The sequence below is a fragment of the Haliotis rubra genome, unplaced genomic scaffold, assembly GCF_003918875.1.
Source record: "Haliotis rubra isolate DU_JTF1 unplaced genomic scaffold, ASM391887v1 Scf511, whole genome shotgun sequence".
Taxonomy (NCBI): Eukaryota; Metazoa; Mollusca; class Gastropoda; order Lepetellida; family Haliotidae; genus Haliotis; species Haliotis rubra.
Genome location: NW_025767204.1, coordinates 209,189 through 235,543, shown reverse-complemented (window position 1 = coordinate 235,543; position 26,355 = coordinate 209,189). Strand labels below are relative to the sequence as shown.

Below are 26,355 nucleotides of genomic sequence, written 5' to 3'. Positions count from 1 at the left end.
TACACATCCGTATACTGTTGCAGAAGCAAATATACTGAGGACAACGCTACATCCCAGCTCTGTGGTAGCGGATATCAACAAGGTCCCTGTGGTATATAAACATTGTCTTAGCTCGGACGTTCATATCAGTATATAGATAATATTAGGCACACACTTCTTACCTCACCACCGCCATAAAGCTGGAATATTGCTCAGTGCGGTGATGATGAACAACAACCAACCTTATCTCGCCGAAGCCATTAAAAGTTCATTACTTCACATGGAGCATGAGCACTTTGTTCATACAGCACGTCCGAAATGTTTGATATCACACATGGACCATATGTACTTTATATCATACAGCACGTCCGAACTGTTTGATATCACACATGGACCATACAGCACGTCCGAAATGTTTGATATCACACATGGACCATATGTACTTTATATCATACAGCACGTCCGAACTGTTTGATATCACACATGGACCATATGCACTTTATCTCACCTAGCACGCCGTAAATGTTTGATATCTCACATATAGCATCTAGGACTTCAGTTATCTAGCACCCTCCTAGATCATCTCCACTCAGTGGTTTATCTTATGTGGGCACACACCATATCTCAAAAAGGCAATATCTCCTGGGGCCATGCATCCTCACTATCATCAAGTGTCCAGCTATAAGACGCCCCTGGGGCCATGCATCCTCACTATCATCAAGTGTCCAGGTATAAGACGCCCCTGGGGCCATGCATCCTCACTATCATCAAGTGACCAGGTATAAGACGCCCCTGGGGCCATGCATCCTCACTATCATCAAGTGTCCAGCTATAAGACGCCCCTGGGGCCATGCATCCTCACTATCATCAAGTGTCCAGCTATAAGACGCCCCTGGGGCCATGCATCCTCACTATCATCAAGTGTCCAGGTATAAGACGCCCGTCTGTAAATAATCGAATCAGGACCAGACAGTCCAGCGACTGACACAATGAACATCGACGTATACAAATGGGATACGATGACACGCACCAACCAAATCACCATCTTGACCACCCGATCCCCTCACTCGCCTGTCACAACAAGTATTACTAACCCGTATTACCACTGTCTTGGTGATATATATATTGTTCCTTTCTTGCAAAATACACACTTAATCTGACTTTGACAAGACTACATCCAGTACCTTTGATACTGACGCGGTTTATCTCGATATTCATTATAGCTCACCTGGGACATGCCTTTTTTACGACACTTTGTTAATTGTACTGCTTTCTTGTGAGCCCTCTTTTCCATTGCATCTAAACAAAATGTCTCCACACCAGCAGACTGGATCTGTCATCAACATAGAGGATGTTACCTTTATATTTTCAGATTTGTTCTAGTGGATCGGAGTAAGTGGCAATTTTGAACAAACTCACTTGCCTAAGGTGAAACCACATGTTTCACATGTGCTTCGTTTGTGGGGCAGGAGTGGAGTCAGGCTGCCAAACACGGTCACCCATCCAAGAACGGTCCGTGACCAACGTTGCTAACTTCAACTATGCACAAGACCACACGCCATTATTATGTGAATATGTTTAGGAATCCGTGTCAATAAACACCACACTAGCTGTACGTGTTATCAAGTGACGTGTTCACTATACACCTTTGTAAAGTATCGCAGATGGAACACTACGACAGATTCATGCATTGGCATGTGTGCATACAGAAAGAGCACAAGGCAAGCAACGTTTAACCCCGGGCTGATGAGGTTTGAAAGTTAATCTAAGAGTATTTCAGATATATAACGTGACCATTAAAGGGAGCTGCAAGACTTTCCAGTATGATGGTAGACAAATACCAATTAGAATCATTCGGTTTAAAAAGGGATGTCTTTCGTGAGTACAATGCACAATGTGTGCACTGACTGATGGTGTCTCTGATTCGGAGGATTGAAACTTGTTCACATGTTGAAAAATATCTTGCGTGTAAATGGAAATCGGATATCTGGGTTTGTGGAAGACAAATTGGTGGATTTGGGAGCTTCGCAATTCATTCTTGGGGCGAAATGGACAGATGAGATGTTGTCGATTACAAACAACTGCCTAATAATGCCAGCATTATTCCCACTGAAGGTGACCACCCCATACATCTCCGGGGTGGTCCCAACTGGACGAGACGGGCAATGATGACGTGTACTTACAGTTCCTCTCTGTAACGCATCTGAAGGAAGAAACACTTCCGGGTATATGTTTTTTATGTACCAGTCAAAGCTCTGACATCTAAGCTCTCGCCTCAGATCTTGCCGTTGTGAAATATTGCCTATGTCCGCCTGAAACATTGTAGTAACGGCAATATCAAGTCGTTTACCGCGTGCATCATCTATACACACTGTCATAACGTAGCATGGGTGTGTTCTGTAAATAATTCAGAGCCTTGTTCACATGCAGATGCAGTAGCACTAACCAGCTCACAGATACGACCTTTCCAAACGCCATCTTTTCATATCTTTTTCATAATTATTTAGCAGATAAATGATTTGGATAAACCAGTTAATGGCATTTACCATGACAGCACGACGCATTAGGATCCATGACAATGTAATCACTAGATTGGCCCTTACCAGTCTAGTCCCAATATGTTCGTAATAGATGTCTTTATACTCGTCAAGCCAGATCTCCGCCACTCTCTGTGAGTTCCGCTGGACGGTGTTGGCCGCAAAGTGCATTGGAGAAGTTCGTCGGAAGATGTGGCCGATAAGAGAACACGGAATGATCTTCAGCGACCCACCACACATCCAAATCTGAGGGGAAACACGGTAAATACTCAGTGTAAAATGCTTCCGTATTGTTCTGGTATTTCCATGTTTTTTGTGGAGATAGAGGGCATGATGTGTCTGTGTTTAGATGTTAATGTCATTAAGGGTTGTCTGTATGAAATGGATGGAATAATCACGTATAGTACAAACATTCCTGGAAGCTGGAAGCTCTAATATATATCAGCGGGCATGTGCGTGCCTCTGCCATCTCGCATCACATCAAGACAAGCGGTTGTTTGAGGATCATATTTACATCCTAGATATCCAACCCAAACTTACCATGTACCACTGTTGCTGCTGGCTAAATATAAGCACAGACAGTATTGATATCGGCGCTGTCCTCTGTTCCATAGTGTCATTGTAACTGAACTGCCACTGAATTTGTACTGCCACTGCATACCTGTCAACTCTCACGCATTTGGCGTGAGTCTCACGCTTTATTGACAAATGTCACGCTCTCACGCCTCCAAACAATAATCTCACGCATATCTGGTAGCCAAAAATAATTTCAAAATTAATACGCATTTTCGTTCGTTTTTGCGTAAAGTTGAACATTAAAAGAACGCCTGAATGAACGAAGTACTAAAACGATGTTTATGCGAATGATTCGGCTTATTATTTATTAGCATGCATCTTTTAGTGTCAAAATAATGCCACCAGAAGGCTCCAAATGATCCTGAAAATCACTAAACTTCATTTTCGGGGGCGGGGGGCTTCGCCCCCCAAAGACCCCCCCACCAGGGCGTCGCCCTCGACATGACCCCGGCTTATTTTTTTCAGTCTCACTCCAAACCATCTTTAGGGGTTGACAGCTCTGTGCCAGTCTAGTTGGTATTGTGTCGCCATAGAGCTGGAATATTGCTAAATGTGGAGTAAAGCTAAACTCGCTCACTCACTATTTGGTACTGCCACTGTAATTTCTTTTCAGCAATTTGTCCTGATTTATATCTTGTTAATTTTATAGCATATGGTTTACTTATACAATATCCATCTGTTGTTGAGATAAGTTTTAAAGCATACGTTTTCTTCCATCCAAGCATAGTAAATAAAACACGTTTGCGAGGAGGTTTACTTTTATTATCGCTAGTGGTGACGAAAGGGTAGGATGTTACATTCTGAAGGCGCAAAATGAAGCTTACTGTTGAAATATAAAGGGTTCGCGGCTGATTACATAGGACGGTGTGACACTGCAGGCACTGATGATGCTACTATACAAACAAAAGCGAAAAACTTCGTTCTTCAGATCATGATTCTGTGTCATGTATTATGATTACAGGTTTTTAAATTAGATCATATAAGATAATTAGATTAAATGATGGTAGTGCTTTTACATGTCTATACTAATTCACAGTTTCTCACCTTAAACGATAGTTCCATATTTTCTCCACCCCAGAGTTCAAACTGTGGGTCATAGGTTCCAAGGTGCTCAAAGAATTGTTTGTTGATCATAAACAGTCCCCCGGCCATCGTCGGAGATCTAGGAGGGAAGTCATCATATTTAGCACGAGTCCTTTCGGCAGCTTTACTTTGCTATATGACAGGAAGGACACCTTTAATATGTCACACATGTTGACAGCTGTCAGGTGACTGGCGAAGTATTCTTCAGCATTACATTGAGCATGTCAGTAGCAGGTGTAAGAACAGTCAAAGCAAAGTCAGTAGGACGTGAAACAACAGTCAAAGCAAAGTCAGTAGGACGTGAAACAACAGTCAAAGCAAAGTCAGTAGGACGTGAAACAACAGTCAAAGCAAAGTCAGTAGGACGTGAAACAACAGTCAAAGCAAAGTCAGTAGGACGTGAAACAACAAAGCAAAGTCAGTAGGACGTGAAGTAGCACCGATAGTAGTAGAAGAAACAGTAGCATTGACAGCATAGTACCGGGTACAGTGGTAGAGGTAGACGTAACAGAGACAGTAGTAGCAGGAGACATGCCTGATACAGGAGCAGATACAGCAGTGGATACCTGACTGGGCTTGTAAGGTCTTGTCTGTCCACATTGTCACGCTCAGTGATGGGCTCCCATCGGAAGTTCATGTCCCAGTAGAAGCCCCCCTTTGCGGCTACTAAATCCTCCGGTTTGTGCTTGAACTCAAATGTGCTATGATCTATGCTGGGGATCACCGGCCACACTACTACTGACGGGTTGTGATGTATTCGTGCGAGTTGAGGCTCCGCCCATCCTGTGGCAAAAAGATCTTTTGAGCACGACAAGAGGTAAAAAGAACTCACGTTTGCTGTGTGATTTAACTAACTGACTGAGTTTGGTTTTACGCCGCTTTTAGCAATATTCCAGCAACATCACGGCGGGGGACACCAGAAATGGGCTTCACACATTGTACCCATGTGGGGATTCGAACCCGGGTCTTCGGCGTGACGAGCCAACGCTTTAACCATTAGGCTACCCCACCGCCCCCTGTGTGATTTAAATCGCTTTGGACTATATTGCACTGGATACAAAAGATTTCATTTATAACATTGAGATTATTCAGGCAAATGTTTTGTGTTAATATGCCCTTTCCTACCGTGACCAGATTCTTCAGCATCACGTCGTACCGTTTTTCAATCAACACCAAGATGTCCATACTTTTCAACAAAACACACGGGAACACACAGCTAGACTTCCCATGCAGTATCTGGCCCAGCAACACATCCCGGCAATTCATTGGCCAGCACTGTCGCCAGATTTATCCCCTATTGAGCACTTTTGGGAAGAAATTGGTCAACGTCTTTCACGGCGACAACAGATACGAAACATCCGGGAACTTGAGGCTGCACTACTGCAGGAGTGGAATGCCATCCCCCAGAACAGTATTATTCACTCGATGAGGAGACATTGCATTGCATGTGTCACACGCGATATTGACTGTTCGATTTGACCCCACATGTGTTTGATCCTTTCTTACTGTGAAACAATTAAAGGAATGAGCGTCTTTTCTGTTTTGTTGTTTTTGTCAGTCGTCCATCTGTTATTATCCACTAAAAAAATCAGTTGCTTACATGTGATCTCAACTTTTGTAAGTGGTGCGTTTTCAGTGCTGGTGAGTTTATTTAGAACTAACACTAAGCAGAATCTCCGAGGAGGTGTTAATTAAAACGTCACTTAGAGTAAGTGATATTCCATTTTTTGTTACGTTACAAGAACGTATGTCCCTATTTATGTGGGTCGAAGGGACTACAGCCGTTAGAATTACTTAAATTCCTTGAACACCTCAATCATGTCACTTATGGGAACCAAAAATATTGCCATCCTTCTTTGTCCTAACACAGCTACCCTCTTAGTACATCTGCCTATATGCATTTCACATGTACATACCCGTCACACATTCGCAATGCGAGTCAAGGAAAGTTAAAACTTCCGACTTGGCCACTTCTGTCCCCATCAGCCTCGCTCTCACTAGCCCCTCCCTCTTGGGTAAGCGAATGACCTTGACCTTTGGCAGCTTGGCGACGTATGTGTCCAAATCCTTTTTCAGATGATCTGAAACAATGAAACAATAGATTTATAACATTCACACTGCTCATTGCATGAAATAGCTTGTGTAAGCATCCGACAAAATAGTTTATAGCATGCACATAGTTTTATATATAATATTAGTAGTAAAGCCTATATTTGTAATATGTTGGATTATGATTCTGAGTTATCTCAAACAATTTGTGAAATAAAGATCGGTTTATGCCTTTCCTACCCATAGTCGAGGCGTCATCAACAAGGATTATTTCTTCCAGTAAGCGCGGATGTGTCGTCTTCAATACGCTGTGAACAGTTCGCAAAAGCGTCGACCAGGCCTCGTTGTGAAAACAGATTATTACGCTCGTTCTTGGAAGTGACCATGGATAAGTCTGACTTCTGCACCTGTCGATGACGAAGACATTTTGCATTACACATCAATGTATTCCTCACTTAACTACTGTTGTAAGATTCACTACAACACCATTGCCAACTGCTGTCTCTAATAATATTCATGCCGTACCTCTCAAAGCTATAAGATTAAATACTTCCAACACTAAAGCCATCTGTAATCATTTTAACAACACGACACATCTCAATTATGAGACCCCATTCATGCAGCATTTGTGGCTCTGTGATTACCGCATAGGTAGTTGGAAAGCAAATATGTTGATCAATTCTCGAGGCTGTCACATCACAAGTTTAAAACGGATTTCTCTTACTATGTACAACATATAATATTAATTAGCTGCAGACCCCGGCACCTGCCAGGAAAGGAACGGTCATCTAATTCCATTCACCGGGTAAATTCACATATCAGTAGAAACCAATCAGTGTGCACTCCATTACATACTCAGCTCCCTTCGAAGTACTGACTGACTGAGTTTAGTTTTACGCCGCTTTTAGCAATATTCCAGCAATATCACGGCGGGGGACACCAGAAATGGGCTTAACACATTGTGCCCATGCGGGGAATCGAACCCGGGTCTGCGGCGTGACGAACCAACGCTGTAACCACTAGGCTAACCCCAAACCCCCCTTCGAAGTAAACAGCCGAAATAGGTTTGTGATATCTCAGAATATTTTCTTGGGCCATATTCGTAGATGAATCTTGGGCGTACTATGTTGGGTGCAATGAGGTAGGAGTGGAAGCGGGGCTGGAGACACAGCGATACATGTACCGTTCATCATATACTGAACGAACAGCTTCACATGTGTTTCAACTCTCCTGTGTCTACATCCTTGTCCACTAGGTAAACCGTTATATGGTGAAACTGCCTCAACTCACAGTGGGTGCCTGAGATCTGGCAGGTCCCTGGTCAGTGGTATTCTGTCACTGGCGAACTGGTTGAAGGTGTTATCGTCCCATCCCTTGTCGTACAGCTTCTTCTCCTGGGGGGTAAGTGTGTCACGGTCTATTATCACTGGAGCGCCCATGAAACCTGACATGAAATGAAGATTGGACTTTGTACTTTGCTGAATTATTATTGATTACTGTATATCCTAAACATTCTTTTTGAAAAAAAGATATTATATACTATTTATATTTTAGCACATTATAAACGATGAAAACCGAGACCGAGGCTATACAATATGAAATAGATCCGAGGACACAAAACCGTCACAAAGTTTGATTAACATTTATATCCCTTACCAGGCGACATCACTTGGCCACTGTTAGCGTTGTTTGTGTCATTGTAAGCGGCATCTCCATTTACGATAGATTTTAGATCCTTCGCCTCCATCTGTCTCACTCCGGCTCGGATCGGTTTTTGCTTTTTCAACTGTACGTTCAAGTCTGGCGCTTTATTGAGTAATACCAGTGCCAGAATGTCATTTCTCTTTCCTTTCTCCCCTGCACGATCGACATTGTCTGTTCTAAGTACTGACACCTTCTTATGATCCCCACTGGCTTTTAATGATTCCATTTTGAACAGTTGGAGTTGTTCGCTGAGGTCCTGGGTCCCTGTGTTGTCGATGATGCGGAGTAAATGAAATGAAATTATGAAGCTGTACACAATCACAAAAACACCAACGACTTTGATCTCCTTCCATCTGGGTGAAATGATGTTCATCCTTCCCTGGGCGGACCTGTCTCCAACAACACGGAGCAGAAAACACTGAAATATAGGCAATGCACGTATATATTTTTAGCAATTATGAACTGCCGCATAGGTACGTTGAAAGCTGGATCACCAGCAAGAACAATTCGGATAAAGAAATAGAAATGATCAATTGAACTAATGCAAAGGATTGTGGTTTGATTTTGGCAGTCTGCAGATCGAAATGACACCGGCACCTGGTATTACCACTTTCCATTCAGTCACAGATACACACGTTTTACTTTGAAGTGGTTTTGTACATATATCCGACGGTAGCCAAAGCTTCGTAATATATGTTTTTAACAGTTTCTTAGTGATTCGAACAGACCCCTCCCTCGTCTTTTGAGGGGACAGTAATGGCGTGTATGATCCGCAATCCGTACCTGAAATATTCCTTACTTCAGTCACAACCAACTAGGCGTTCTTGTCCTTTCTGGGAGTATCGAAGAGTAAGATTATTTTTTGCCTTACACTCAAAATACAAATTGGTCTTGAAATAGTAATAGATGATCACCCACTGGTCAGTTGACTTGTACGTTATTTTGAGGTATTACAAGAGAACCTGTCTTTGTCTGTTTTTGCTTAAACATACAGTTCACTTCATCAAGCCAAAACGTTCCCTGGCTGTAGCGACATGGCCAAAACTCTGGGCCAATTTACCATTGGAGGCTTTTCCTTCAACTTATAGTAATTATAGTTCAACTGGTAGTAATTTCTGATAAATATCATCACACTTACACAAAATAGCTCCGCCGCAAATGTTTCATTCAAATAAGAATGTTCTTTTCGATATCTATTTGGGAGATGGTTCATTATTTCAAGTGGGTCTCTGTAAGAGACATGTCAAACCTTACAATCAACATCGTAGCATTATGATACTTTCACGAGTATTCATGCAAGTTATTTATACAGATAACTAAAGACTGCTACCGGCACTGAGGAAAAGGTTCAAGTCCCCATTCTCGACGCACGGTATGATGCTATTCCTGAAATGCAAGAGAACGTCAGGCAAAAAATGAAATTGCGTGTTCTGTATCGCCTCGTCACTTTAAAATATCATTATTGCACAGTTAAATGGTAAATGCCGCAGTCAATCGCCTCTAAAACGTGAGTTAAAAAAATATGCATATTATATTTGGGATTACACTTTCTCAATAAAGTACAGATTCTAGTACTTTTGTTGGGATGAGTCCCATCCGGGATTCGAACCCATACTGTCAGCACACAAAGTCAGCCACGTGTTACATTTGACCACATTATAAATGGCATCGTGTATTTAATTAATAGCTTTCGGTCGTGGGAGCCGTGCAATTCACACTTGTCAATGGGGTACACAAAGTAAGTGGTCTAGTTTACCAGTTGTCCGACTTCCATTTTTGTGGAGCCAGGGTGGCTGAGTGGATTAAATGCCTAACTTTGTGTTATGGCGATGAGGTGCCTGACTCCGAGAATGTGGGTTCGAATCCCAGATGGGACTCAGCCCAACAAAAGTACTAGAATCTGTATTGAGAAAGTGTAATCCCAAATAAAACATGTGTTATGATTTGACCACTTTCTAAATGGTATTGTGTATTCTTAATTATATAAAATAATTAAAAAGCAAGTATTCTTGTATTGAGAATTTTGTGGTAGTTATTTCATATGGCAAAGAATACACATGTGAAACTTATAACCATCAGATTCTGAAAAAACTTCATGAAATGACACAGCAATGACACTTGTCAGTGAAATATTCTGAAAATAAATTATCCTGTCAAGGAAGAAGTGAATAAAACATACCACTGATCCATCTTAGCTCGAAATAATACAACTGCCAGACAATATTATACACTATATGCTGCATGCTATATGACTGCTTTTCTTACTATAGAAAGTATATACAGAATACATTGAACACTGCAATATCGAGGACCTTAAACATGTGTATCTTATCTTAGTCCATGCTGGCGCCATTAGCTCTGATCACATGCTACTGTTAGTCGATTTACATAAGTAACAGGCAGTGTGGGAAATAGTTACCAAATGTTGCTAGCCAGTCGGGCTAGCTATGCCTGAAAGTTACTAGCCCACAACATAATTCACAAGCCCAATATTTGATTGTAGAAAAGTAAGCAAAAGATTACACAAGTAGATGAGAATAAAACATTGTCGGCATGACATGGGTTTCATCATTCAGCTGCTAATATGATGAACATTTATATCAGGCAATAATCTTGCATGATAAGAAAGTGTATTATAACTTAACAAGTCGGAGAGAGTGATATGACCCCATGAAAATTCACTAGCCAGTCGAGCCTGTGACTGTGGAGATTTACTGGCCCGACTGGATTTTTACGAGCCACGGGCTAGCGGACCTGTGGCTATTTCGCACACTGGTAACAGGTCTTCTTTAGGAACGAGATAACACAGAGAATCGACAGAAAGTAGATGTGTAATACTAGGCGGTATCAGCATCGATCAGAACAGTTCACTGTGTACATGAGTTGGGCCGTATGACTATATGGAAAATATAAAAAGTCACTCTCATTTTCTGATCTCTAACACAAAAAGATCATTTAAGTGATTTCATTTTTTCAGTCGCTATCTTGCTGAGCACTTTTTGATACAGTTTTCAACGAACCATACTGCGTTTTGATTCGCTTACGCTCAGCTTAAGTTGCTGTCAATATTGTTCAAGAGTACCATATATTATCTGCACCATTTCCCTGTGAAACTGCATGAGGCAAAATCAGATCAATGAGATCGTCAAAAAAAGGTATCAGCTCACCTGTCCTACTACTACAGATTGCTTGGAACGAAATACACATCAAGCCACAATCATAGATTAACTTAAAAGGGGAAATGAAGTGAAATCATGAGAATAGTTTTCGTGAGTAGGTATTTGACAATTTGAGGATATATTTTTCGAACATTAAACGCAGTGTTGAATATTGATTGAAAAGACATTGGCGACTCCAGCATCACTGGCGTGTACACACGAAATACAGTGTTTCTACTTACATAGGTTTGCAAGCAAGACATGTTACATGAGAACAGTCAGTATTAATTTACAGTATATGAATAACTAGTGGAAAAAATACATTAACTTACTGTGCGAGTGTAATAGAGAATCCCTTGTGTAGAAATGCTCGCAGCCACCGAGGTGGGTTACAATAAAGTCGATACACAGGGCAACAGCCCGCAGGCCTTCTATAGTGCACGGATCGACTGCCGTGTTAGGGCTGTTTGACAGAGTCAGACAACGCCTGTCGAGCTGTTTCACACAGATAGATCAGCACATGTGTGTACGTTTTAACATGCAGTTTAAACTATTGAACACTGACATTAATGTCAGGCATATGTTGCGTATATAACGTCTGAATGCCGTGTACACATATACCCAGCAACACCACCGATATCAGTCACATACTAACACATATCTTGCAACATGACGGTATTACAACGGAACATAGCATCAGGGTGCGATCTTCCAGTCTTTAGTATGCGTCATATGACATTTCAAGTGATAATTGTGGGGACTGATTTTTCTTCAGAGAGAATCACTTGCGCGACATGGGATATATAGTTTAACGCAACTATAATGATGTTTAGCTGTTCCTTCTGAGAAGCTTTGGCAAAGTTTAAACTTTGCTGGTAATTTGTTCTCTAATTTACATACAATAATAATATGGTATTCACACCTGCCAACTCTCACGTGTTTGGTATGAGACTCACGCTTGTATTACTCATGTCACGCTCTCACGATTAAACAGATAAATCTCACGTCAAACCAGGTTCATATGGAAAAATAAAACTCGGTTTAAAACACACAAATACGTCTGAATATATCGTTTTCAGTGATTTTTCTGAGACGGGAATTAGCAATTATACGTTGGCTTGAGGTGGGCTTCAGGACCCGGCATGGGGCTGCGGCTCTTGAACCCCCGGCATCGCAAGCTATTGTTTCTCTTGGGGTTGGAAGCTCTGTGTATGTTGGCGGTATACCTCTTCTCTACGGAACGAGAAGCTGGTCACGTGACAAGGAAACTGTCGTTCATAAAGTGCATCTGAAGCTTCGACTGCAAGACTGTGAGAAAACACTCTCCCTCTGGCCCATCCCTGCGACAAGTTTATGCACATAACCATCGACCATGTAAAACTGTGATCAGACAACCACATGTACCTGCTATGTGAATAAGAAGATTTGTATTGTCAGAAAGTCTAGATGATCAAAACTGGACACTATAATGTTCAAGATAATGATCCATTCTTTCCATGTTTTACGCCGCACTCATGAAGATTGCAGCTAAAGGGCGATGATCTGCAAATACCTGCGTCTGGGCCAGACAGTTGGCCGTTTGAACATCGATCATTGCAGTGCCGAGAAGCAGTCAACCAAGTCACATCAGCAAGACAGTACAACCACATCACATCTCATGGTCGGACACAACTTGTTGACAATCAATGGCAATCTGACAGATCTGCGATACAAGGATCATTGGGCCTCATGTACAGCCGTTCATTCAAAGACAGAGACGTAACTTCAGGCTTCAGCAAGATAATGCCCGTCCACATGTCGATCGGTGGGAGTTTTACCCCGCACTCAGCAATATTCCAGCTATATGGCGGTGTCGATCGTGTTGTGACAGATTTCCTGAGACAGCAGAACATTCCGGTACTCCCCTGGCCAGCTGTTTCTCTGGACCCATCCCCTATCGAGCACGCTTGGGGTGAAATGGAGAGACGTTTACGTCAAGCCCAGGATCATTGACGTTAGCTGAATTGGGACAAACGTTGGTTCAGACATGGAACAACACTCTTCAAGTTTTCTTCAATCGCTTAGTGTCGTCTATGCGCCGTCGGTGTCAAGCCTGCATCAACGCCAATGGTGGACACACGCGATACTGAATTTGTGAACTGACTTTTGACACCGCATTCTTCTAGGGCGCGTCACGATGTTTAGTGTCAAATCATACAGATTTCGATAGTATCCTAGGCCTGTGAGCAGTTAAACAGTGATTATTAATAGGGAAAACTCCTCAAATCATGTTGTTATCTTTTTGCATTAAGAAATGGCATCACATCAAATAATGCAGTTTCTTTACTCCAGGTGTCTACTATCCCAGTGCTGACGTTCCCCAGCTGCAAGGTGAGGGATGACACGTGGACGTCTTGCATTCCAATACCATCTGTGTAGACGATTTCGTTCCATCCCGGCATGCACTCTTACACCAGTATAGTATCCAGAACCTTACCTATGCAGCAGTTTGCAACCAACTTCTCATGTCATCGTTGAGTTTCCAGAGAGGCGATGATCATCGACGTTATGCGTTTGATTGAGTGAGTGAGTTTAGTTTTACGCCGCACTCAGCAATATTCCAACTATATGGCGGCGGGTTACAAATGCGTTTGAAACCTGAGAAACATGTAGCAGTGGTACAACAATATTCCGACGTGCACTCACCTGCAATGTGGCTATGGAACATTTCAAACCACGCGTGCAGTAATACTATTACTTCCTTAAGTGTGTTAAAGAAAGTGACTTTGAGTGTTCGGCTAAAAACATAATAAAACCAACTGTTTGGTGCAGATCTAAGTAGATAGATTGTGGGTTGTTGTTTTTTGCGTGTTGTTGTATTTTGGGTTTTTTTCTAGTGTTTGGGTGTGTGGGGTATGCTGCAGCTGATATGCTAACATCAGTTGATGTACAAACTAAAGGAGGTAACAGTATAACGCCAAGGTGATTAAAGGGAGGAGCCAATTCGGCACAGTGATGTGGGCCGCGGGGGTCATCACATAAGGTAAGACAATCAAGATGTTCACTCACTTCAACTTTTCTTCGAAACCAGCTCATGGATAGCAACATCAACATATGCTTGAAGTGTCGGCAAATACAGACCTTGCTTGTACCACTGGACATGTCAGTCTCACGGAGTGCACGTGCTAGTCGTGGTGTTTGGATGAAGAAAGTAATAACGTTGTCATTCGCCAAATACTTAGTGGACTACTTCATGTTCATAACATTAAAAAACAGAATTATGTATTATTTACATAATAATATTTATACTATCAGTGAAAGAGTTCAAATGATTTGAACTTGAGCAGAATCCCGAAAGAATAACAATCCGTAATGTCGGGCTGAAACGTTAATATGATTAGCTGTCTGTTCTGGATACAGCATGTTAGTATACTGAACTACTGTAGAATAGCAAGACATTTGGACCAGTAGTGAGTAATACTTCTATAATGTCAGGCATAACTCACTCGAAGAGGCATACTGCGTATGGGGATTTGAGGGTATCCTGCCCACTCCTCTCACAGCGCCTGGTTCAGACAATATGTCCAGCGTCCCATGACGTTGACGCACGCACGCGTCTCTCTATGATGCCCAAAACGTTTTCAATGGTTGACAGGCTGGGGCTCGATATCGATGTTGGCTATGGTATCCTCTTGCTATTGTGCACACCCCCTTTTGTACTGAAAGTTTGTTGAATGACCATTGGAATTCTTGTGAAAATGAAGTGTACACCCCTCCTTTTCACAACAGTGCACGCGCTCACGCACACACACACACACGCACGCACGCACGCACGCACACACACACACACACACACACACACACCCCCTTTCTCAAAAAGCTGTATCCGCCCCTGAGCAACACATGTTTGTCGTAAGCGACGACGAGGTCGGGTGGTCGACTGGGTTGATGCATGTCATCGTATCCCAATTGCGTCGATCGATGCTTATCATGTCAATCATGGGATTGTCCGATTCAGACTCCATTACTGACAGACCGCCATATAGATGGAACATTGCTGAGTGGGACGTTAACCAACAAATAACAAGCAATAAAGTGACAATTATTCTAGTTTATTCCAGTTCAGACGATTTGATTCTGTTTAGCATGGAGATGAGCTCCATGGAGATAATTTTAATCATGTGACCCGTAACTCGTACTGTAGTTGCCTCATGAATGTCTGGAGCAATTTCAGCTAAATTTCGTAGAGCCTTGTTTCGGACTGTCCTCTTGTCGTTGACCAGGTGCGCCCTTGATCGTCAACAGTTTGGTTTTGTAGGTAGCCTGTTAATTATAGACTGTGAAATATTGAATACGCATTACTCACTCCAAAGGTCCGGGTTAGAATATTGCCTTCAGTAACCCATGCTTGCCGTAAGAGGCGACTAACGGGGTCGGGTGGTCAGGCTCGCTGGCTTGGTTAACACGTCATCGTTTCCCAATTGCGCAGATCGCTGCTCATGCTGTTGATCACTGGATTGTCTGGTCCAGACTCGATTATTTACAGACCGCCGCCATATAGCTAGAATATTGCTGACTGCGGCGTAAACCTAAACTCACTCACTCACTGTCACTTTACAGCATGCCAGTAGTCTCTGGACGCTCCGCGTGTAGCAGACACCACCTGGCTTGCTCAGACACAGTAACTAATAAAAGCAAGTAAACCAAAGACAGTTAAAACGATCGGTAGTAACACCGGTCCACAGGCACTGATCCAACGTCCTTAAAAGTCATGAATACACAATGCCATTGTGGTCAAATGTAACGTTATATACTTTCTCATTTAAGGACAGATTCTAGTACTTTAGGGGACGGTGGGGTAGTCTAGTGGTTAAAGCGTCCGCTCGTCACGCCGAAGACCCGGGTTCGAATCCCCACATGGGCACAATGTGTGAAGCCCATTTCTGGTGTCCCCCACCGTGATATTGCTGTAATATTGCTTAAAGCGGCGTAAAATCATACTTACTCACTCACTCTAGTACTTTAGCTCTTTGGGATTCGAATCCACACTCTCGGAGTCAGGCACCTAATCGCCAGCACACGAGCCATCTAACCCACTCAGCCATCGCAGCGTCCACAAAAAATGTCGGACAACTGGTAAACTAGATCACGTACTTTGTGTACCCCTATGACACATTTTATAATTGAGGAAGTATAATCATAAGTTTTATGTGAGTCCATCACTTTGTCTATTCCACACCCATGCACCAGATATCCGTGAATGAGCGTGTCATGTCACACCATTCACCTTTGCTAAAAACACGGAAACAGATGGAACGCATCAAGACAGAAACAAGGATCGGACATCATTTCTGTCACGGATTCAAAAACAATTCAAATGTAACTAACATGTCTACCATAAAACTTTGTGAAAGCTCTGGCGATGTTTTGGATGTGTAAACTTTATCAAACCACTTTCAAGAAGACGTGTTATGGCTGTCTTTGAAATATTTGTAGGAGAATCATGCTTGATTGTAAGTCAGAAGTTGTGAACTGTATAGTCACCAGGTGGTGATGCTCCACTACTGTATAAAGGGAACGTTGTCTGTTGGAAAGCTGGGGTCATCCCGAGCGCTCTTGCCATACTGCCTTGTGAACAGTTTTCGGTCACTCTCAATTGTCATGCCTCATTCTTAGGTTTTACACTGGCAATTTCATCAATAAGGGAATCCGGCATTTCACATGCTGGCAAGCGACCAGTTATCGCCAACACCTGGCTGTGGCGCTTGCACAGACAGCTTCCTGAGTATTTCACACATTGACACATCACACTGTAAGCGATATGCTACGAGAGTTAAAATCAAACTGTCTGTGCAAGCGCTACAGCCAGGTGTTGGCGATGACTGGTCGCTAGCCAGTACTGTTTTCTCGGTAAACCTCAGATGATATTTTCTTTCATTGGTAAATTTGTCCTTAATGTCGGAAGAGCTCTCAATGTAATAAGGGCCAATAAGGTTAAGTAACAAATGCCCCATTATATGTCTGTTTTAAGGAACTAACTTGTCCTTTCATTTACCGTGGAGAATAAGCGGATGATTCGTTTCTGACACTGTAAAGTTGTAAGATTAAGTCCTTCCTCGAGAATCACCACGTCGATCTTCTCTAGTCTCAAATACTTTCTGCGAAAAGAATGAAAGACATCCTTATCCTTGATGGTGTTGAGGGTTGTGGTTAATCTTTGAGACAGAGATTTGGTGGTCTTGTTGGGTTCCCTTCCTCAGTTTACAATATATAGTGTTATACTCATACGTACCTGACGTTGTTTCATAGGTCACTTATATATATATACACGTCCATAAAGTTCGTCCACAAGTCTTTAGCACCCGCGTAAAACAGAAATACGTATACATCTTACATAATGTTTGACTCATGTCTGAAGCAGTACAAGTCTCAATGCATTCCTTAACTGCCTGTAAAAATAGTTACTGCAATCGGTGACAGAAATGAAAACAATAAGAATGATACACATCCCTAACAGAGCTCCACATTGGAACATTCCAGAGGCGATATTCTGGGAAACAACCGTGAATTTTAAAACGTTTCCAAATGCATTTCTGGGATGTTTTTTTCTGATAACGTTTTGAAACGTTGTAATGAAATGCATATGTAACATTCAAAACAGGATATCCAGAACATTTCACGGAAGAATTGTTGGAATGTATTCATATTCATGTCGTGAGCGGACGCGTCAGCTTCATGATAAATCATGTTCAAAGGGAGACAACTTCATTGACCCCCCTGCACGTCAATCTTGCGACAATGGCTGACTTAACTGGGAAAGGGCTGTTTTCTACCAAAACCGTATGCATTGTCGCCGGCGCCAGCAGAGGCATCGGAAGAAGTATCGCTGTCAACTTTGCATCTAAATTTCCGCCAGGATCCCTAGTTATAGCGTTATCGAGGGATGTGGAACAGCTGACAGTGACCAAGACTCTGTCAACGAAAGCAAGTCCCGCTGTTCTGAGCGTGACCCATGTTTTTGACCAGGGGACGCTTGATCAACATAAATACGAAACATTATTCAAAGACTCCCTCCAGGTAGGTGGGCCTCTAGTGGCAAGAGTTCCGCCCGTAACCCCCCACTTCAAATGTATTCTATTTATTAGGATTATTTCGAGGGTTTAGGGTAAGGTTTGGGGTTAGATTTTAGTGTTAGGGTTAGGTAAAGGCTGTCGATAAAAAAAACGTAAGCGGATATTCTCAGGCATATAATGATTAGAAATAAATACGACAGTTACGGGCGGAAATCTTTCCCCTCTAGTAACTTACATGACTTAGATTTCAAACAAAGGCTGACGTTGGTTCACATCAAACATATGAGATAACTGTTAATACACGTGCCACTCACCTTGGCACGAACTCAAAACACACGAGTTCGTAACTGTACGGCAGTACATAAATACACTTGACTTGGGCTTTGTAGGATAGTGACTTTCATGTTAATAGAAAAATATGTTTCTTCCTTTCACAGGAGTGTTTGTTGTAATAAAATGATTAAATAGTCCTGTGGTTCAAGACAGATCGGTAGACGCTTTATGCTTTATTCGGGAATATATACGGCCTTATGGCCCATTTTACAGTTAGTGTATATAATGTGTATATATAATGTCACGTGCGTACAAAATGAAGTATTTGTCTAGTAATAAATAAATATTTGGTAAGAGTTCATCCCATTCCCCAATCCCAAATAATATTTATAAATATACTAGAATTATGAACAAAACTTTTCACAACAAGTACTAGAGAACTCACAAAATGACTAAAAGTCCAAAATTTAAGTTAGGGTTAGGTTTAGGTTTATAGTTAGGTTTATGGTTGGGGGAACGGAAGGAGCTCTTTCTGTTTTGACGGACATGTTTAGCATGTGGAAGATATTTCTCTCTCAGATCTTTATATTTATCACAAACTTATAATACATGAAATTCATCTTCAATAAAGCCCAATTTACAGTTTGTACATTTAATTACATCAATATAGTCTTGTTTATACCCTCTAGAAAAATTGACATTAAAGTTGTGTAGGGAAAGTCTGAATTTATGGCTCTTATCAAATCTTTATTTTCTAATGATGTTAACTATTTCTCTTGTTCTATAGCTGACTTGATCGAATTATAATGACATAAAAATGATGAAGATGAAATACTATTGTGCCAGGTTTGATAATACATATCTTGTAATCTTTGTTTTAATGAAAATAGAAATAAATTTTCATCACCAAAGTCTTGTGAAATCCAAACAAATAATGCCCACAAGTAAAAAGCAACGATCTAACATTTGAAACCCAATTACAACAGGTCTTACCATCATCACCAAGAGTTTTTAATAAATTATAGCATTGATAAGGATATCGTTGTCGTTTCATCTTTTGTGATTTACACCAATATTTAACCACTCTAACTTGGCTGAGAATGAAACGAGGATAACGCCCTGTATCACCTAAAAGGGCCTTATTAGAAGCAAACGTCCCAACCTGTAGAAAGCGTTTAAAATAAGATGATTGGACTTTCTCTACTGCTTCATTATATTTAGTGCCCTATATCTCTGTGCCATACAGCAAAATCGGTGCAATTTTATTATAAAAAATGGAACATGCTGTAGAAAATGGAACATTTACAAGTTCTTTGTAAAAATGTATATAATGAAATAATTGCTTTAGAAGCTTGACATGCTTATTGTTTTGCAAGATACTGTCCATGTTAAGCTAGAATATATAACTAATCCTAAATACTTATAATATGTCTTAATTTCTAAAGGAACATTGTCAAATGCCCAGTGTTCATGTTTAGCAATTTTACCTCCATTTCTAAATACAATCACATTTGTTTTGTGTAAGTTGACTTCTAAACCCCATTTCTTGCAAAAGGACAGTACATTTAATTGTTTCTGCAGGCCATATTAACATTATTTGAAAACGTGACAACATCATCAGCAAAGAGAAGCAACATTAAATCAACAATATCCTGTCTCACAAATACACCATAACTACACTCATTACATACTAACTTCTATTACTACTTCATTAATTAAAAGATAAATAAAGCTGGACTTAATATGCAACCCTGTCTCACACCACTAAAGTAGAAGTGGAAAACCCTTCTGTTCTACTAGATGACGTTAATCCTTTACTGAAGAATGCCTATTTTTAATGACATTAAACAAATTTCCATGATAACATTTGGTAAGCAGTACATACAACAATTTCTTTCTATCCACATAATCAAAAGCTTTTTTAAAATCAATAAACACACTATAAAATCAACCTATCATAATTATTTTGAACACAACACTTTTAATATGAGTAGATTATCAACTGTTGAGTAATTTTGACATTCTGATAAAAGATGATTGACATCTAACCAAAAATTTTGGTGCTTTTCTATAACAGTAGTGACCAATTTACCTGTAACATTGAGAATGGAAATACCTCAGTAATTGTTGGGGTCGGTTTACTTGACTTAAACAAAGGCAAAATCATACCTATATTCCATGAGTCTGGAAAATCCCAAGTATTTTAGATATTATTTAAAATAAGTTTCAAATAAGGTACAATAAAATTTCCTGACATCTTTAAACATTCAGGGGGTATTCCATCTTCACCTGCAGATTTACCACTTTTTAAACTTTTCAGAGCATATTTTATTTCTCTATTGGTTATTTCACCTGACAAAAGATCATCTGTGAAGGCAAATCATTACAATCCTCACAAGAATGTGAATTAAAATACTGGGAAACAAAGCACTCAAAATCATTTACATCAATGTTTTCAGCTTCCGGATTCAACAAATTATTGAAATAATCATACCAAATATCCGGAGACATCGAATAACTTGAAACATTTCCCTGTGTAGCTTTCTTTAACGTCTTCCAAAAACTCTTACAATCTCCACATTCAGCAGACCTCTTTATATCATCAGCTTGGTTGACACATGTCATTGGTTCCCAATTGCGCAGGTCGATGCTCATACTGTTGATCACTGTTGACTCAATTATTTACAGACCGCCGCCATATAGCTGGAATATTGCTGAGTGTGGCATAAAGCTAAACTCACTCACCCTTTATATCATCACGTTTTGGTATTGTAAGAACTCTTCTTTTCACAACATTTTATATAGTATGACCAGAAATTATTGCGAATGTTAGGAACATGTTTCATTGGATTTCTAGTATAAACAACCTTGACCAGCTATCAAGTGCTTGGTTTCATTCAAGAGAGAAAACTCCGTTAATCCTTTTTCATTAGTTTGTGAAGAGTTATCCCCCTTTGTTTACTTGCTAGCAGAGGGCATTTTCAGTGATCCTCAGTATGGATGATTTAGAGAAGAGGAAGTTGATTTTAGAGTATTATAACAAGGACATCAGATCAGCTAAAGCGATTTCAAGTAGAACAAGCATCCCTTTGTCCACTGTTTATCGTGTTTTGAAAAATATTGCAAATGGATATGGCATTGAGCACCAGGGAGGAGCAGGTAGGCCCAGAAAATTGACTGTCGGTGACAGGAGGCGGCTTGGTATTCTTGTTTCTAAAAACAAACGAAGGAGTTTAGAAAACTTAAGGCTGGATATGATTGATAGAGAGACTGTGGCTGTCTGTAAGGAGACAATTAGAACTGAGCTGCATGCAATGGGTTGGCAGAAAAGTCGAGGAATTCCATCACCGATCATGAAACCTGAACAAAAGGAGCGAAGGGTGAACTGGTGCTTACAGCATAGAAATGTTAACTGGGACAATGTGATTTTCTCAGATGAAAGTTCTGTGTGGCTGTTTCCTAATACACTGAAATTCGGGACCAAACAAACTGAAAAACCTTTGTATCAGCGCTTTGTACAGTCCGAAATTTAACGTGTGGGGTGGCATATCTGTGTTAGGGGCAATGCCCCTCTGTGTATTTGAAGGGAATATGAACAGTGAGCAATACATTGATATTCTCGAGGGACATTTACTTCCATCTGCTCACGTGTTCTATGGAAATTTTTGGTTTTTCCAGCAGGACAACGAACCAAAACATTGTTCAAAGCATTCACAGGCCTGGTTTCGGACCCAAAATATGACATTATTAGATTGGCCAAGCTATAGCCCTGACCTAAATCCAATAGAAAATGTCTGGGGACTTATGAAGGAAAGTGTCAATAAAAAAAATCTGACAAATATTGCTGAAATGAAAGAAGAGGTTGTCCGATATTGGGACAGCATGGACCACGACTTTCTAACTTCTTTGATCAGTAGTATTCCCCGCCGCATTGAAGCCTGCATTGCTGCCCATGGTGACTTGACAAAATACTAACTGTTCACCTGTCTTTGAATCTGGAGTTATGTTCTGCTAATATTCACATTTAATACGTGCGCAATGAATGAAAAAAATATAAAAATTTACAATCTTTAAAATCTCAATAATTTCTGGTTGTACTGTATACTCATTTGCCATCCACATACAACTCTACGTTTAAAACACATTTAAATATTCTGAATTTGTTCAAAAGAAAATATTTTTTTCTCATCCTGACTCATGATATTTTGCTTATCTCCCTTTCCTTTTCGAATGGCAGTGGAACACTTGAATACCTTGAAGTTCCCGAAGCGGACGTAAAAATACACTCACCCAAAAGTTACCTCCCTTTTGCCCTTTTCCCGCGCAAACAGTCATGTGACCAGCCTTACTTGTCACTCTCCCTTTTCGCCCAAGCGGATGGTTCGGCGAGCACTGGAGTCCCTTATACGGCATTATATGCTTTTTACTTAGGTCCTATTCTTCAAAATTATATTATATGTAAAAAAATTGTAAAAATTATTTGTATTTGTGTCTTTATTTCATCGTTATGTAACTTTGTTTACATTTCATGAAATCTTGCAGTGTTTGCAGGCACAGGTTATCCGTGGCTGATCCTCACCCCCAGTGCCCTTCGTGCATAAAACCATGTTCTTCCAGCTTGCGCTGTACTTATTGTGTTGATTTATCAAATCCTCAATTTAATCAATATTTGTCATATATATCTATAGACGTGCCATGGAACGGGTGAGGAAGTCATCTCAAGTCACGACTGATAAAACAGGAGATCAGCCTTCAAACCGTATGCTGCTTGCTACTGCTGAAGTTCATAATACTGGTGCTATGTTTAGTGTGTTGCAGGGGCAGTCTGCTGGTAAGGGGGCCAAGACGAGATCGACTACAACGCAGTTGACTCCGTCTCAGGCTAAGAAAAAGATGTCATCTTCTTCTACATCGCAGAAGAAAGCATCTGTTACCAGATCGGAGGGTAAATCTACGCGTGCTAGTAAGTCAACACAGCAGAAATCCTTCAAGGAAGAGATATTACCTCCACATGAAGTAGACGTTTTTGATGACCCCCCCCGTTACTTCTACCCGAAGTACCTATGAGATCAGCGACTCAGTCGACTTCTACAACTACTAGATCGTCCCCTGCAATGGTCACAGCAGGCCAGCTGTTTGAAGAACTACCACCAACTTCTCAACGGAGTGAAGTTGAGACGCAGAACTCATCAGCGTTCACGAACGCTTCGTCTACACCGCAGCAGCTTCAACCAACGCAGAACTTTGAGAGGTTCGTGAAGAGAAGGCTCACATCACAGAAGTTCACGAAGAGATGAATCTACAGATAGAGGTTCGCAAAGAGAGCACTCTCAAGATAGACGTTCACATAGGGAGGAATCTTCAGTTAGAGGTTCGCTAAAGGATGATGAAGGTTTGAGAAGGGATACAGGTTCGCAGATGGATGAGTCGCAGAGGCCTAGCACTAATATGCAGGAGACTTGGGATCAGCAAGCAGACTTTGTCTTCCCAGACTCAGAAGTTACAGCGTGGATTGCCAACGGTTGAAATTGAGTCTCCTTCTAACGATAAAGATGAAGTCTACACTTATATGATGCGTAACGACAACTTCTACTCCGTCACTATCCCTCCGATTGAACCTATATCCAAGGTACCCTCTAACCTACGCACAGCTTTCGCGAAAGCATCCAAGTACCAGAGTCAGCATCTACCATCATTTAATGTGAAGAGATTCCCCTTACATCATATGGATCCATTTACAAAGGCTCCTGAATGGGATGATAACATAAAGTTAGTCAACAACTCCCGAAACAAGATGTATAAAGTGGAATATAAAAAGTTATCTCAACTTGATACTGCTACAAGGAGATCCTTCTTCGGGTTGGCCAGGTCCAGAGCCATCAATGAAGCATTGATCAATAAATTCCAGAACTCAAGTTCGGAAGAGGATAGAATGATATGTTCGGCCCTCATAACACAGAAGGACCAATACTTTTTATCGGACCATCTGGCATCTATATCTGCAGGTCTCACTTTACTACTCAGGCAAGGGCTACTTGCATCCTGTTCATGGAGTGATAGATTCACCCAACCGCTACTGAGAGCTGCATGAGAGGTGCCTACTATCTTTGGAGGACAAATAGATGATGCAGCTAAGGAAGCTACGCACAACTCTAGAGAAGTTATGATGATAAAATCCATAGATACTCTGGCCAACGTCATCCGTCATACTTCGCAAAAGTATAACAGCAAGTCAAAATATTCTGGCATACAGAAGGCAAAGGAGAAGAAGTACCCCAGCTTCAGAGGCGGCAAAGGATCTTTTTTGTCGCCCATCCGGAAATTACAGTGGAAACTCAGGGATAGGCCGCACTCCCAGAGGATCCAGAGGAACTAGATGTTGATATCAAGGTTCGGAACGACTGGAGTCTTCCACCCTCAGCCGTTCCTGTAAAACTGTCGACAGTGGGTGGACGTCTACAAAGGTACTGGAAAAATTGGGGAATACTAGAGGACGACTACGTCTCCCAAGTACTAAGAGAAGGATACAGAGTACAACTCAAGGCCACACCTCCGCTAACCCTCAGCCCAATGGTCTTCGACTATGCAGAGGAACAGGCAGACAAACTACAAGAAGCCATCGACTCACTACTTATGAAGGAGGCGGTAGAGATAATAGATCAGCTTTATCTCACTCCAGGCTTCTATTCCCCAATTTTTCTAGTACCCAAGAAGAACTCCAAGGAGAAGTTCAGACTGATTTACAACATGCGCAAATGCAACAAAGACTATCTACTGAAACCAGAGAGGTTCAGAATGATCCACCTACCTCAACTCAGACTACTCGTCCGTCCAGCAGATTACATGGCCAGCATAGACCTGGAGGATGCGTATCTACACATCCCCATACATCCGGAATCAAGAAAGTATCTACGATTCCTATTCAGAGGGCAGCACTTCCAATGGAACGTCCTACCGTTTGGAATATCTTCGGCTCTGTGGCTATTCACACGGGTAACCAAGCCGATAGTCGCATATCTACATCATCGAGGTCTACGCAATGCCTTCTACTTGGACGAATTTAGGTTCACCAAGATGCCAATCAACTCAGACTACAGCTGAACTTCACGATCAAGTTGCTCACTCAACTAGGATGGCTGGTGAACCTTATGAAGTCAGAGTTGGAACCAAAACAAGATCTGCAATTTCTGGGGATCAGGTTTATCACAACACAGAATCGTATTGTCGTCCCAGAAGATCATTGGGTCAAGATACAAGCCATGATTCCACCAGCAGTCGTCTCTCCGTAAACACTACGATGATGGCAAGTTCTACTCGGTCTACTAACCTCAGCGCAGGACTTGACTCGCACAGAAAGGTTACAACTAAGACCGCTGCGACGGTTCCTGACAAAACATCTAGACAGCGTCGACCCTATCTTCCTGCCAGACAACCTCAAGAGGTATTTACTGTGGTGGACGCACAGGTCGAACGTTTGCGGAGGGATCTATTTACAAGAGCCGGCCTTCGACACACATCTCTACGTAGAAGCTTCGATGCAGGGCTGGGGTGCGCATCTCAACAATCAAGTTGCATCAGGAAGGTGATCCAAAATAGAGCAGCATCTTCACATCAATCTGCTGGAGATGAAAGCTGTGATCAACGCCTTACAACTATGGTCGAGCTCGCTGAACAACAGAATGCTGATGGTCCACACAGACAACTCTACAATGGCATTCTCCATAAATCGGCAATGATCCACAAGGTCTCCAAGCCTGCTACAGCTCACATTCCAGTTATTCCACATCACGGAGGAAGCAAACATCTGGATAAAGGCGTGTAACATACCAAGAACGTACTTGCAGATGCTCTCTCCTGAATACTGCACCCGTCACCTACGGAATGGATGCTCCATCCAGAAGCGTTCCGGCTCATCATAAGGGAAATAGGATCTCCTTGCATAGA

At 41.5% G+C, this 26,355-nt stretch overlaps 2 protein-coding genes across 5 annotated transcripts in view; one reads left to right on the top strand and one right to left on the bottom strand.

Annotated features, from left to right (window-relative positions):
- Window positions 1–1,135: 1,135 nt before the first annotated feature.
- On the bottom strand, window positions 1,136–14,200 carry LOC124292294 (polypeptide N-acetylgalactosaminyltransferase 5-like). 3 transcript variants are annotated; one of them, XM_046729361.1, is made up of 11 exons: window positions 11,419–11,488; window positions 9,259–9,314; window positions 7,881–8,346; window positions 7,515–7,668; window positions 6,465–6,631; window positions 6,092–6,256; window positions 4,742–4,958; window positions 4,137–4,254; window positions 2,583–2,762; window positions 2,163–2,291; window positions 1,136–1,312 (listed from the first exon to the last, which is right to left on the bottom strand). In XM_046729361.1, exons 3-11 carry the CDS (start codon window positions 8,299–8,301, stop codon window positions 1,151–1,153), a joined length of 1,713 nt encoding a protein of 570 aa, XP_046585317.1. In that variant the 5' UTR covers window positions 8,302–8,346; window positions 9,259–9,314; window positions 11,419–11,488; the 3' UTR covers window positions 1,136–1,150. The 3 variants fall into 3 exon arrangements, with proteins under 3 accessions (XP_046585317.1, XP_046585315.1, XP_046585316.1); XM_046729359.1 differs by lacking the exons at window positions 9,259–9,314; window positions 11,419–11,488 and adding an exon at window positions 14,135–14,200; XM_046729360.1 differs by lacking the exon at window positions 9,259–9,314 and having other exon boundaries at window positions 11,419–11,524.
- A 3,473-nt stretch (window positions 14,201–17,673) lies between these two features.
- LOC124292287 (sepiapterin reductase-like) overlaps window positions 17,674–26,355 on the top strand; it is a 29,589-nt gene continuing 20,907 nt past the window's right edge. Inside the window, exon 1 of one of the 2 annotated variants that reach the window (XM_046729353.1) lies at window positions 17,674–18,142. In XM_046729353.1, the coding sequence (XP_046585309.1) occupies window positions 17,801–18,142 (342 nt within the window). In that variant the 5' untranslated portion in view covers window positions 17,674–17,800. The remainder of the gene's footprint in view (window positions 18,143–26,355) is intronic. The other variant, XM_046729352.1, reaches the window with a different exon arrangement.

Bases quoted from the DNA above. Each gene is read 5' to 3' on its own strand.
- LOC124292294 (XM_046729359.1), bottom strand. From the start codon at position 14,179: ATGTTGATGTTGCTATCCATGAGCTGGTTTCGAAGAAAAGTTGAA. The intron at 7,669-7,880 runs GTAAGGGATATA...ATTTCATGTCAG, and splicing joins TGGCCAAGTGATGTCGCCTG to GTTTCATGGGCGCTCCAGTG. The intron at 4,255-4,741 runs GTATCCACTGCT...CTTCCCTCCTAG, and splicing joins GACCTTACAAGCCCAGTCAG to ATCTCCGACGATGGCCGGGG.